The sequence below is a fragment of the Nicotiana sylvestris genome, chromosome 12, assembly GCF_000393655.2.
Source record: "Nicotiana sylvestris chromosome 12, ASM39365v2, whole genome shotgun sequence".
Taxonomy (NCBI): domain Eukaryota; kingdom Viridiplantae; phylum Streptophyta; class Magnoliopsida; order Solanales; family Solanaceae; genus Nicotiana; species Nicotiana sylvestris.
Window position 1 is genome coordinate 8,964,109 of NC_091068.1, and position 14,764 is coordinate 8,978,872.

Below are 14,764 nucleotides of genomic sequence, written 5' to 3' on the forward strand. Positions count from 1 at the left end.
TAGATTTTGTCCAAACAGTATAAATGTGTTCAAAAAATTTACTAAATATCTATAAATATTTGAATGTGAATCCATTTACTATTTAAAATTTACTTGAGATCATTACAGGAACCTATTAGTATTAAATCCTAGATCCGCCTCTGGACATACTTAAGGAGAGATAACAGTAATTTAAACACATATGCTTATGATAAAGACTAATCTTTTTTAAAAAAAACATTCGAAAACCTTTAAAAAACAGATAATATGAGTCGGAGATATTATATTTCTTGGTAAATGTAAATGATCATACAATTGTAACAAGGGAAAGAGATTTACTTCTTCCTCTCTCAACTCTCTATATAGTAACTATAATCTCTTACTACTATAACAATATTAAAATCAATTAGATTTCAAATTTACTTTCTTTGTTTTTCCTCATTTGTAGGGAAAGAAAGGAACAATTTAATATATTGTTTGATTTATAGGTCACAAAGAATATTAAAATGGGAATAATTACATGCACTTTTCCTATTCCCTTCTCCTTTTCTTTGTCTCTTTGTCTTTCTTTAGCTCACTTTTTCCTTTTCTTTTTCTTTCCTATATTATTATTATTTTTATCTCAGTGGGAACCTGATTCTCTCTTCTTCCTTTTTTTTTGTCTTTTTACTATTTCTCGTAGTCAAAAAGTATATAATGATTTCAAAATGAGTAGTACTATGAAATATTAGGCATTATTCCCAAAGTAAACTCCAAATTAGGCTTCTTTGGACTTGCTTCTGTTATAGTTGATGAGCTCACTTCTGTTGATATTCCCTCATAGCTTAAGCATTTTGCTTCCATATTGTCTTTCTGCTGTATAATTTTTTTTTTTTCAAAAAAGAAAAAAAATGAATTAGTACTAAGAAAGAATAATAATAAGTAGAAACAAGAGAAGTGTGTGTGAATAAAGGAATCAAAAAGGACAGATTTATATTTTGAGGAATATATGTAACAATGATGAACCCTGCATCCCTGTTACTGATGCACTGCATGTGTATACCGTATACGTACTTCTACCCAAGAATTAAAATATTTTTTTGGTAATTGTAGTGTTCGGGTCAGCTTGCGTGCACCTCGACTAATTTCATGAGGTATCTGTTAATTTTCACTATCACAGGTATCGAATAAATTTATCCACCAATACTTGGACATATGAGAAAAATATTATACCCTAACCATGCATTAGGGGCATAAAATTAAATATGCATCTATAGTTTCATAAGCTTGATCTTTTCCACGAAATTAACAAGTTCATCAAAAGGAAAATAAGGAAAGAAATAATTTTGATTATTCATTAAAGAATTTAAGTTATATATAATGACCGACAATTTAAAGATTATTTTACATCATCATTAGTTTAACATGTGATAACAAGTTAATTACTAATTTTACCAAGTCATCCATTAATGCTTATCATAGATATTTAGTACTAGTACTTACCTTTATAAGATTGTGTAAATAACTTTTGTATATTATTCAATGCATAGTACTTAAATGTTTCTAAGTTTAATTTTGATATATTGACAATGTACAGTTTGCAAACTAGAATAATAATAATAACAGTACCTCTAGATAAGATATGTTTCCTGGATAATCTCCTTTTTTATTGCCATGCAACTGCCAACTTTCCCTGTTATATAACACAAATATTGCCAATTTTCAAAAGAATATTTTTTCATCAGTGGAGGCCATGCATGCAAAAGAAAGAAAAAGTGAGACTGAGAAACAGAAAGCTATCTTTTTGTATGTCTTATTTATAGCTTCATTTTATCTTTTTCTACTCTTTTCATCTTCTTATTATTTCCCCTTTTGCTAAAACAAAAATAAAATAATACACCCATGTGAAGAAAATTAAATTTCTACTCCTATATGGCCATAGGCCCTTTGCCATTGACACAAAAAAAAATAAAGGCCGATACAAAGTATTTCCTGTTCACGTAGGGTTCGCATTACTAAAAAACGGCTTATTCCCGACCGAAATATTCCGACGGAAAAAAGTAGTCGGAAATTTCCGACGGAATCGGTCAAATCCGTGATAAGGGCTATATTCAAGAGGTGAGATGTAGACAGCCTACCCTAATACAAGCATTAGTGGCTGCTTTTATGGCTCAAACTCGTGATATATAAATTATACAAAGACAACTTTACTGTTACTCTAAAGTTTCCTTGACACCAAATTAAACAATTTTTTTCCTAATAATATACATATAGAATTAGCTTTAGCACTAAGTTTCCTAGTAAAGGGTCTTTCTTTCAAATACTTTATCTGAGCCCACAATATCCACAGGAAAGCTATATGCGTATCTTTTTAGGTTGATTTTTGTCATTTTGGTATATTTCTACATTTGTATACACACAGTATATAAAGATTGTTAAACTGTCAATGCATATTAACTGATACTACGTAGTAGTATCATGTTATATTTATTTTGTTTTCCAGGTTACATTACTAACTCATTTTATATCTATTATTCCTACTTTATATATATATATATATATATATATATATTTCCAGTTCTTTTTTTTTAAAATTTCTAGTTCTTGAGAGTTTATTACTTCAACAATTAAGCCTCAACTTTAAGTTTGTCAGGGCGGTATATATGAATTTTCACTATACATTTCACATTTGTTATTCCCGGTACACTAAGCTTCCGTTGTGCGTCGGGTCCAAGGAAAGGCCGGACCAGAAGAGTCTAGTGTACGCAACCTTATTCTGCATTTCTGCAAGAGGCTATTTCTATAGCTAGAAGTCTAGAACCCAAAACCTACTGGTCACATGGCAGTAACTTTACCAGTTACGCTAAGACTCCCTTCACACGAGTATATATATCTATAATAATTAATTAAGTTGCATAGAGAAATGTTTACCTTGAAGAGTTACTCCAAAGACCACGATAATTATCTTTCTCTTGTCGTCCACCTTGTTGAACTGATAATTCAGACTTTCCTGAGTTTTGAATGTCAAGCACTAATTCCTCTGAATTATTATCCCCAGATGATCCATTATCAAACACCTCCGATTGGCCTAAAAACATTCAAAGGGAAGGAAAAAAAAAGAGACTATATAATCAATTTTGCTTCACATATAAAAATATTAAAAAGTATATGAAGTTTATGAGTTTCTATAACGATTTCAAGTTAACACTACAATAACAGTGTTCACAATGAAAAATTGAGAAATATTTATATACAAAATCGGAACAAAAGCTACTGAATTCACATGAAATCTTAACTAACACTCTAGATCCGCCCTTGCTTGTTAGTACTCATACTTTATAGTAATATTTACTCTTAAAATTACCCTGTAATGAACATTCAATCATAACGGAGAAAAAAAAACAATCAATATCTATATTTCTCAGACTGTCCAAAAATATCTAGGATCTTGTCGGTTCCTTCAAAAATATATTATTTTTGGAGGATATAATACGCATGTGGCAACATTTGGATACCGTGCTACATATCTTGCCGGTACTCATATTTTATAGTAATATATATTATTCTTAAAAATACCCTGTAAATTGTAATGAACAACCATTCATAACGGAATAAAAAAACAAGTACTTTCCAAAAATATCGTGGGACTTGCGGATTCCTCTAAAAATAGTGTATTTGAAGGATCTGATACGTATGCAGCAATATTTTTGGAGTCCGTGCTACATAGCTTGCCTAGTACTCATATTTTATAGTAATATTATATTCTTAAAAATACCCTATAATGAACAATCAGTCATAACGAAAAAAAAAAATATAAGTCAATATACTAATTAAAATGTATTTTGCACCTGAAGAAGCTGCTCCAGCTGCTGCTTTATCAGTTGTCTTCACCGTCCGATACATCTACAAAGTTATACCAACAGCTGATAAGCAACATAATACAAAATTATCGTTTTTAACTTTTATGCATGGATAGTGAAAAAGAATTTAATGCTATCATATCATCTAAAAAATAACTATATGTAACCGTTCATATAAGCAAGACTAGTAACATATGAAAAATAATACAAATTATTTGCTATAATATGTTAAATTATACTGATATAGCAAATGTATACTATAGTACTATGCAAAAGCGGACTCAGGATATGAAGGTGGCGGGGGCACATGAGCGAACTGCTCAACCAGTGTCCTCGTTGGACTTTTGAGTTTAAGGGTTATAAGCAAAATATATGATCGTTTTTAACATATACACTTATATATTTAAAAACTTTGCTGAAATTAACGTGGTCCGGTAACCTCTATTCCCGAAGCATAGGTCCGCCTCTGATGCTATGTAAGTTAATATCCTAAAATATAACTACATACTCTTTTCTTTTATTTTGTAAAGTAACGCCAAAAATCATATACATAACATAAAGGGGATTTTGGGGATGGTATAAAATCCACAAAGGGCATTTTCACTATGTGATGATAGCTGTTTGTACTTTCTTATTATTAGCCATATCTTTCCTTCTGTAAAAAATCGAGGAGAGTACACAATTTTAATTCTAAAAATAATGTGCCTAAATTTGTCTTATACGCTCCATCTCCACTGGATGATTTATATATATACATATATAAATTCGTTAAAATTATAATAAATATTAAATTTGAACTTATTCAATGTTAAAATTTTTGGAGGTCGAACTCGTCAAATATCAATCCTGATTGCACACAACCCAGGGGAAGCTACGTTGGGTTAAGGGTGGTCAATTGACTATCGATCGTAGAAAAATCACATTGTGTATATAGGTAAAATATTAGATTTTAAGGTATATAACGTATATTGAACATCCTTTATCAGGGAAGTTTTTCCTCTTCTTTCAAGTTTGAACACCTTTGAAAAAAATTCCGATTTCGCCGCTGCACACACCCCCACCCCCACCCCACCCTCAAACTACCCCTTTTCCCTAAGACTTTTGCAGTTTAAGATAATCTTTAAACTGATGTGTCTGATGTTATTATTGATGAATCATTATGAATAAGACTTTCTCTCTCTCTCTACTTTTATTGAACTGAGTCTTTCTTCTTTTTTCCTTTTCTTTTACTTAATAGAACTTGTACTGCTACTACATCAGTTTACATGAATAAATATATGGTTCATTATCCCATGCAAAATAAAGCTGCAAAATAGGGTCACAGAACCATCAGATCTACTAAGTAGAAAAAGAAGTTTTGAGAATTTTGATAGAGGAAAAAAAAACTTTAAAAAATGTACTATTAAAAGAGGCATTGGAATTTGAAATGTCTGTGGAAATAAACATCTTTCTGATGATCGATGTAGGCTATTGTCCAAAGTACTAAAGAAAACCATAGCCTTTTGTTAAGACTCCAAAAAGATAATTTTACTCAAACATATTACTATTCAAAATTTGAAAACTTGGCCTTTTTTCAAGACTCCAAAAACACATACTTCCTCCGTTCCAGTTTAATGAACTTATTTTCTTTTTGGTCCGTTCCAAAAAAAATGATCCGTTTCTGAATTTGAAAACAATTTAGCTTAAACTTCCAATTCTAGCCTTAGCGAAAAGTTTTTATAACCACACAATACTCTGGACCCTTTTTGACTTATTTAGTACCACAAATTTTAAAAAATCTTCATTTTTTCTTAAACTCCGTGTCCAATCAAATAGGTTCATATAAATCGGAACGGAGGGAGTACTTATTATTTGGACATCAAAATGAAGAGAGCGGCTCTTTCGGGTGACCGAGTTGGTTGAGTAGGGGACTTGCCAAGTGGAAGGTCCAGAGTTCTAAACACACTTGCATTTGAGCTTATCGCACGGGTTTGCCTAATGCAATTTACTCTCTCTGTGTAATTTGCAGCTATACAAGAGCGAGGTTTACCCTGTGCGATCCGAAGGAAAGCGGCTGCGAATTCGCTTATTAACCAAAAAAAAATGAAGAGAGAGAGTGAATAAAAGTTTTTTGTTCAAGAATTTACCTGTAAATGGGATTTAACATGTGCCAAGGTGAGATCTTTCACATCCATAAGCTCAAGAACTGACTTGGGTGTTGCTCCTACATTCCCAAAAAACAAAAACAAAAATGAAATATAGTTAATTAAGCTCATAATACTAGCTTTTCTCATAAAGTTTAACTACTACACACTAACAATAATAATAGTCAATAAAAACTTAGACCAGTAATCTAAATAATAAGATAATTTTTTTTACAGATAACGCCAAAGATTGTAGCACTACTATACAACAACCACAACAATAACAATTTACCCAATATATTTTCAACAGGTGAGGATTTTTGCACTACTATATATAAGTTAAATTATTTTTTCGGCGAGTTTAACTTTTTTACACTGAAAGCAGACAGCGAAAAACAATTTACGCTATTATATCACTTAGATAGCAGTCCATAAAAATTGGGATAAGTAATGTAACTTGTAAAATAAAACAGATTACTTACTATAACAGGTTAAAATACACAAACCACTTAAAAGACCTTGTATATAAGCTAAATCCATTCTCAATAACAATGAATTTAAAGGTTAAATAAATATTTAAGCAGAAAAAAACCTACTTTCATGTCCACCCAAGAGCTCAACAGCATGAATAAAACGAGCATGAAGAGTACTAGTCCACCTCATTCTTGGAGCTCTCATACTTCTTTTAGCTGGAAATCTTGACATAAATCTTGATCTAATTAGCCCATTTTGATGATAAAGATGGGATTGAAAATGGCTATGGCTATTTGATGAAGAGATTGTATGGTTATAATTGAAAGAACTAACAGAAGATGGTATAGGTAATGTAGTTGTAGTATTAGTATTATCATATGGAAAAATAGGGTTTTGATTATAAACTGGAACTCCTCTTATAGGGTTTAGTACTTGATTTTGATGTAAAGAGCGGATGAAATTTGTGTTAGTATTTTGGAGATGATGGAAATATTGGCTAGAATTAGGTTTTGGATTAATATTTGATGATAAAGATAGCTCAAAACAAGAAGAATTATTGATATTATTATTATTATTGGATGAGTTTCTTGATTCCAAAGCTCTTTTCCAAAAACCTAAATCCATTTCTTGATCTTCATTAGAACTATTACTTGTACTTCTCTTCCATGATGATGATGATGAGGGTTTGTTATTTGGAGGGCTAATTTGTAGGGATAAGTCCGGTTGCGCGGGGAATAACTCCATCTTTTTTTCAAGAAATAAGGATATAAAGAATTAGTAACCTGAAAAATAAGACAGATTACGAATAACTCATGATCTTTCTCCCTTTTCAATCTTGTTTGTCGTCTCTTATGTTTGTAAGTAGGTTATAATAAGGACTATTTATCAATAGTATATATGAGTAGTGTAAAGATATGTAGAGAGAAAATTTGGGATTTTCTTGAAATGGGATTTGATGATGATCAATTGAAGGAGAGTGAGTAGTTGTTGGGATTTGAGATTGAGAGAGAAAGGGGAGGAAGAAATGACAAGGTGTATGAAGTGAATGGTTGTTTCTTTTGTGTGAAGTATATTTGAGAAAATGACACTTGAGGGGCTGTTTTGGGGGGGGGGGTAGGGGTGGGAGGGGTAGTTGGAGGGGGGTGGGGGTTTGATTCTTGTGTGGACATGGGGTAAGATGAAAAGGAAGAAAAAAGATGAGGAGAAAAAGGAAAAGTAAAATAAGTTTTGTGACTTTGGTTCCTTTTTACTCCTTTTTCCTTTTTTTAACTTTTTGGTTTTAATCCTAGCATTCTTTTGGGAAAGAAAAGGAATATTTTTGTGCAAGCTTTTATGTGTGCATTTGTCCCTCAATAATTCATATTTACCATTTTAATTAAAGTTAGTAATAGTTATAACTTTAAGAGTTTAAAGTCAATGCACTAATAATGTACAACTTCTTTTTACACTCAGGTAAAATAATATATATAACAATAGGGTAACTATTTGTTATAATTTTAATTCGGTAACCTAAAAAAATATAGTAACAACCTGTAATAATCGATTAAGAAAATACTAATAGTTTAAAAAGTATATATAGTGTCATTGTATATAAGTTAATATTTACGTTAATTAGAAACCAATGGTTGTTGAAGCGCCTATATCAAATTAATATTTACATGAAAGTAATGATTAGACAAAAATTTCCAAGTACTAATTACTCCTAAATCATCTAACAATCATTATCATTATGATAATCCCTAATTAAATCATTTATGTCACATCTCTCTCAAAGAAGTTCAGAACATTATAGGACATACTAGTTAAAAATGTTTCATCAAAAGCTTGAACATGGAAGTTTTTTATTAGGAAAATGACAATGTATAGCCGCTCTCAAAATAATAGTTGGAAAAAATATATATTTTTTGTATAATTATTTGGATATATATAGCAAGATTGCCCAAAAGAGTCGCAACAAACTTACATTTTTCCAGAGGAAGACGCTTGTACATAAAAAAAAATTCACCTCCTTTTATTATACAACAGTGGTGTTTAATCTGAATTAGTCTGCGCGCACCTCGATAATTTTACCGGAATACTGCTACGTACCTCTTACCAACATAAGTAGTAAATAACTCTAACCACCAATTTGACAGATGAAAATAAATCAGCAATATTTTAATCTCATCTAAAATTTTAATTTTATCGTAATTTTCACTCATCTATGGACGGATAGGTGATAGACCACTGATGCTCCCACTAGGATAGACTGTCTACATTATATATATTTGACCCTGCATAAATGCGGGATGCTTCGTGTACCGAGCTGCCTTATTAGGCGATAGGCCATATCTTGGGTGCTACCCTTGTTTTTATTTTTTTGGTGGCTACTATATTTCAGGAAAATTACACCATATGTATTTTTCCGTTGTGGAATTTTTTGGAGACTCATATTTGCTTTTTTGTTGTAAATGCATGAAATTATTATTTAACCAAAAATAGGTCTTTCGGTCAAATTTTAATTTTAGGAGAAAACGGGTTACTGATCACCAAGTTTAGCTTCACTTTCTCAGTGGTATCAAAGTAAAATAATAAGAATAATTAAGGAAATAATTGATTGTAAAGATAAAGTAGAGAATTTCGAGAAACCAGAAAAGTAAAGTGTATATTTCAATATTGCATCAGATGTCCTTATAAGTGAAATTCCTTCCTCTTATTTAGGTTTACAAATATAACGTTTCCTTCCATTTATGGCTAAATCATTATGAGCTTTAATGGTATTAATGATCCGTTATAATTGACAATTGTAACTGTTCACGAGAATTTTGTAACAATTCTGATTCCCCCTTCTCAGTACTTGAAGGTTCGTGAATCTTTTCTTTTTACTGTCTTGACTCATTCCGCCCGTGCCTCTTCATTGACTTATTTAGGCTTTGTTCATACCTTTTGTAACTCATTCCTCTTTTATATTATAATATTCCAATTGTCTTCTTCTCATGGTTTCATGTATTATATCCTTCATGCCAAATGTAATTCCACGTGTATTTTTTATTTCCCACCAATATAATTATGTGCACACAAAGCTTAGCTCAATCACTAATTGCTAAGGCATAATTAAATTCTTGTAAAAACCTATTTCACTTCTTATATTTGAAGTCCACTATTACTTTAATCTGATTATATTTTGATACTCATTGTTATATTAATGAAGTACAGCCAAATTATATTTCCTTTGTCCCAGTTTATGTGGCGAAGCTCAGATTCCGGGAGTCAAACTTTTTAATTTTGACAATAAATTTGGATATAGAAGTATAACAATTCGAAATATCTAAAAGGTATATGAAAAAATTTTAGTAAAAAAAAAACTCGTTTGACTCTTGAAATTCAAGCTCTACCACATAAATTAGGACGAAGGGAGTAGTAGACTAGTATGATAACAATAAGTAAATACTAAATAGTGCAAAAATATTTCACCAATGCCCCATTTTATGTCTAATTTCATTTTGAATTTTTTTCTAAATTGTTTATCTATATAAAAATTAAAGGGTCACTATTAGAAATTCGGCAAAAATCGACCGCGGTCGACCAGCCGAAAAAACGTCCGAAGTCGGTCGGTGTTTCAATTTTTTTTTTTTTTTTTACGAAACCGACCAACTTTGGTCGATTTTCTTTGGTGCAAAAATGAGGGAAATTATTTTGCGTCCCGCGTTTTTTTTTTTCAAGAAACAGACCAACTTTGGTCAATTTTTTATTTAAAATAAATTAAAATTAATATTAAAAAAATTACCGAAATCGGTCGGTTAATTCGACTGGTCATTTCAAAAGGTAATTTTATTTTTTAATAAAACCGACCGACATTGGTTGATTATTTTCGCGCGAAAATGCAATTGAAGAGTATAAATAACATAAAAGACAATCTTAAAACAAAATGCACCAATGGCCTAGTAGTAGAATAGTATCCTGCCACAGTACAGACCCTGATTTGATTCCCAGATAGTGCATTTTTTAATTATATAATTAAAATACCGATCCACTTCGGTCGGTTTTTTCGATAATTTTTTTCTTTTTTGGAATTTAACTGACCGACCGAAATCTGTCGAAAAATATCGATCAAAGTCAGTCGGTTAGCTCTACTTACCTTACGATAACCGACCGCCATGAATCAGTCGGTTTTTGATCGATTTTTGCCCATTAACGACCAATATCGTACGGTTTTGATGGTCGGTTTTTCTCGTCTTTTTTGTAGTGGGTATTTCTCAATTGAAGTTTGAACTTAACTATCTATGTAAATATTAAAGGGTATTCTTTTCAACTTGAGAATGAAATATCGATGATTAAAACTAAAGCAATATATTCTTTAAACTAAAGATATGGAGTAAAAACAAAGGGCAAAGATTTTACTTCCCCTTCTTTATTCTTTAAAAGACAAGAGTAAACGTAAACGTAAGTAGAGTTATAATTATTGCAATGACTATTTATTTGATGCTTCACTAATGGTCCATTATATTTACTAGATATAAATGAATGGTCCTATTATTATTCAATTTACATGGAGAAAAAGTAAGTCTGAATCAATCGTTTTCTCCCAATAAGCATATTAAATTAATTTATTTAAATTTTGGAAAAGGAAGAATAAACTTGAAAAATGTAAGAATATGTAGAAAACTTTCAAGCAATGGATAAAAAATAAGAAATTAATCATAATTAAGTGATGTCCAAAGGCAGATTTAGGGCGGGCATTGTGGAAAGTGTTTAATCATGCCGGGCGTTTATATAAAATCAACCAATTTAATATTAAAAGAATTAAATTGTAAAAATTATCCGTTATTTTTTTTTGGGGGGGGGGGGGTATCAACTGTTTAGTAAATGACCCAATTTTATTAATGGGCCTTTTATATCATAATCTAAAGATTTTCTTTTAAGCAAAATGAAAAAATTATGGGAAAACGTTAAACCATAGCCTGAAATTTTGTTAGTTATTGCAAATGTTAGACCATAATTTAATGTTAAACAAATATTATATTTGAGTTTAATGTTGTCTGGAAAGGGTAATTTTTAAAGGATTACATGTTTGCACAACTTTTTAAAATTAGGGCAAAATCTAAACAGTGGCCTAATAAAAAGGGACATTTGTGTAAATCAGCCAACCAAAGTAAGAGTATATCTTTCGTTTAACCACAATTAACTGATAAAAAAATTTATGCAAGAATACATATCTTGGATTAATTGGTTTGACATAAAGAATGATCACGAATAGTAACAATTACCCTTAACCCTATCCATTTCCCGCTCGATAAAAATTTATCTCTGCCAGATGTTTACACCAAATAAATAGATGTATGACATGTGTTTGTACAGAGGCGGAGCCAAGATTTCAAGCTTATGGGTTCGGGATTTTAATTGCCTTAAATTTTTGGGTTATAAATTAATAATTTATGCATATTCAATGAATTTTTTAAGACAAATACAGGGTTCGAACCAAAGCTAGTGAGTTCAGCCGAACCCGCTCTCGACATTGTAGTTCCGCCCCTGTGTTTGCACATAGACTTTTTTTCATCTAACCCTTAATAAAATATTCTTACCCAATTAAAACACTTAATCATAATAAGTTGATATGAATTTTGTGTAAACATGGCGGTATCACCGTCTACAGGTCGAGTCATGAGATCTAAAGTGCAAATACTCGACGCCGTACACCCTATGCGTGTAAGATTTTACCTACCCGCCCTTCCAACATCCTTTATTAGACATCAATATTCAAGCCCTCAATCTCCATTTTCAATAGCTAGGCCATGCTATTTGGATTTTTTTACTACACCGTCAAAATTGGATTAAAAGGAAGTAAAAGGACCTGGTTTTATGTCCAAGAATTTGAAGATTTTTGACCATTCTATGCGGAGGCGGAGCTAGAATTCGATGTCGCGGGGCATCGTGACATTCAGTATAAATTTATCATTGATTATAAAGATTGATATGGGGGCATATACTAATATGTGACTATTTCTTAAAGACATTTGCAAGTATATATGAAATTTTTGTCGAAGTTTCCGGGTATCTGAGACCCCTCAACTCATCATGTCCGTTCGCATCTATTTCTATGTATTCTTTTGTTTAGAAATGAATTTGTATCCCTAAAGGATATTATTTAGATAGAAATTACAAATTCTATAATATTATAAATAATAAAATTGGTTCAAAAAACAACTAATGTCTAAGCAGGGGCGGATCTATAGCCTTAATTATGGGGCACGTGAACTCATAGTCCGTCCCCCAAACTAGGTTTTTATGTATGCATTTTTTGGAATTTGTCCAATATTACGTATTGGCGGTACTCATGCTCTATTAAGGTTGAATGGTGCACTCGGTTCACAAGTTAATAATTTACCCAAGAAAACAAGGATCAATTCCCACTTAATATTTTTTTTCCTCCTTTCTTTAGTAGTGCATTCATGTTATAAAAATTCTAGATCCGCCTCTGTGTCTAAGGTTAACATCGTTGCCAATTGTCATTAAATAAACTTCTTTTATCTCACTCGATGTTCAATATCTACAAAGGAGCTTCGACTAATCCGAATTCGCATAAAATCCATGGAATAAACTTTCAAGATGAGAAATTGCATGTTTTAATTAGCAAAGAGTAGCTTGAGTATTGGCAATTATGTTAAGAGTTAAATTTATTTTTATTAATTTAATGTAGAGACAGCATTTGTACATTTTACAATTTAATGCAGCTAAGATTATGGTTTTCTAGAGTCTAAGGAAGGGTATCATTTGTCTCTTGCAGGTAGACTAGAATGAAATAATTTATTTAATACACTGATTTTGCCAGAGAAATTTTAATTTCAAAGTGATCAAATCCAACTCAGAATATTATTTTATATGTCTAAAATAGAAGACAAGAAAATCAAAGGTTCTAAAAGACTTTCTATTTCAAGGAAAAATATTCATTTCAAATTTCAATCCAATTTTTATTTTTAAATCCCAAAAGAAAATTGAAAAAAATCTTTTACAATGTCAATGCAATTTAATCAAATATATGGCAGGTTATTAGTCTATTTTTTCATGTTTATCGTAGTAGGTTTGCTAAAAGCGTTACCAATTATTAACTATTTGTATGTCTATTTAACCTAATAATTTAAAAATATCTACAGAATTAATGCAGAAAAATTAAACTCTTTTTTTTTTTTTACGTAAGCAAATTGTTAATTGGAATTACAAGTTGGAATTCCTAGAGTTCCCAACAGCATTGGAAGCAACGTACAGACACAGATTAAGAAAATTCATAAATTAACCTAAGATCAATTTTTAATTAATTTTTGTGATTCAAAATATATAACTTAATATCGTGGAACCGATCAATACGGGAAAAAAGAATATTAGAAGACTGACAACATTGGTTTCTGCAGCAAATGGAATTGATCTCAATTAGAAATGATCAAATAACAAACAAAGGAAATTTAATTATTAAGACAAATATTATCCAACCACTTATGTCTATATGAGATTGTTTTCTCGATATTTTGTATTTTTTATTATATAGTGGATTTCTCATTTCTATTGTGAACGTAAGTCAATTAATCGAACTATATTAAATATTTATATCTCTTTTGATATATTTCTCTTTTTATGTCTGCTTTATTAGCTTTTGTATGACAGCTGATTATTTCATTTCTAACAACAACATTAGTTAATTATGACTAAGTAATATATTGAGGTAAAAATAACACATCAATTAATCATAATTTAATGATTATAAACATGTATGTAAAAGATAAATGTAATTTGTTTATTGATTTAGGGAAAAAACTGATTATAAGTAGTTAAGTTTTTTTATTTAATCTAAATTACGATATGGTTCAAGGTAATGAGATTATCAATGATGATTACGGTGGAGTAGTACTCCGTTATCCTTAATTAAATATTTTGGTTTTGAGACCTGAGTATGGAGTTGTTTTTGTTAGTAGGCGTTTTATCCCAATAAGAGATTTTTCGGCGCAAAAAAACGAACCTTAATGCGTGTACCGAACATCGGGTGAAAAAAAAAGAATAGGATCAAATCAACCATTCCTCGATATTGGGAATTAGAATCATAAATTCCAAATTTTAAGGGATTTCTAAAAGGAAGAAGAAATGTAGCTTGGAAGCATTCAAGTTTGGCTATAATTAAGAATTATTTTAATTTTTAATGCTAATTCTTAGCTTCCCAATACATTGATTATGGTAGAGACACAAGAAGGAATCTTACATTAATACCGTTATTGTTCCAATGTACAAGCAATTATATCATATTCTAAATGTGATTATTTTTATCATGAGATCCGTTTATTCCTCTCAAAATTAGACAAAAATGACATAAAAATTCATTTTTAG

At 30.7% G+C, this 14,764-nt stretch overlaps 1 protein-coding gene across 2 annotated transcripts; it reads right to left on the reverse strand.

Moving 5' to 3' along the window:
* Positions 1-593: 593 nt before the first annotated feature.
* LOC104246612 (probable transcription factor KAN2) lies at positions 594-7,444 on the reverse strand. 2 transcript variants are annotated; one of them, XM_009802458.2, is made up of 6 exons: positions 6,538-7,444; positions 5,945-6,021; positions 3,807-3,861; positions 2,890-3,046; positions 1,588-1,651; positions 594-834 (listed from the first exon to the last, which is right to left on the reverse strand). In XM_009802458.2, the coding sequence occupies exons 1-6, from the start codon at positions 7,157-7,159 to the stop codon at positions 697-699; spliced, it is 1,113 nt and encodes a 370-aa protein (XP_009800760.1). In that variant the 5' UTR covers positions 7,160-7,444; the 3' UTR covers positions 594-696. The 2 variants fall into 2 exon arrangements, with proteins under 2 accessions (XP_009800760.1, XP_009800761.1); XM_009802459.2 differs by having other exon boundaries at positions 594-831; positions 6,538-7,286.
* Between the last annotated feature and the right edge of the window lie 7,320 nt (positions 7,445-14,764).

Coding starts and splice junctions, on each gene's coding strand:
- LOC104246612 (XM_009802458.2), bottom strand. CDS start 7,159: ATGGAGTTATTCCCCGCGCAACCGGACTTATCCCTACAAATTAGCCCT. Junction 3,862..5,944: donor ATGTTAAATCCCATTTACAG/GTAAATTCTTGA, acceptor ATAACTTTGTAG/ATGTATCGGACGGTGAAGAC. Junction 1,652..2,889: donor CTTTGGAGTAACTCTTCAAG/GTAAACATTTCT, acceptor GTTATATAACAG/GGAAAGTTGGCAGTTGCATG.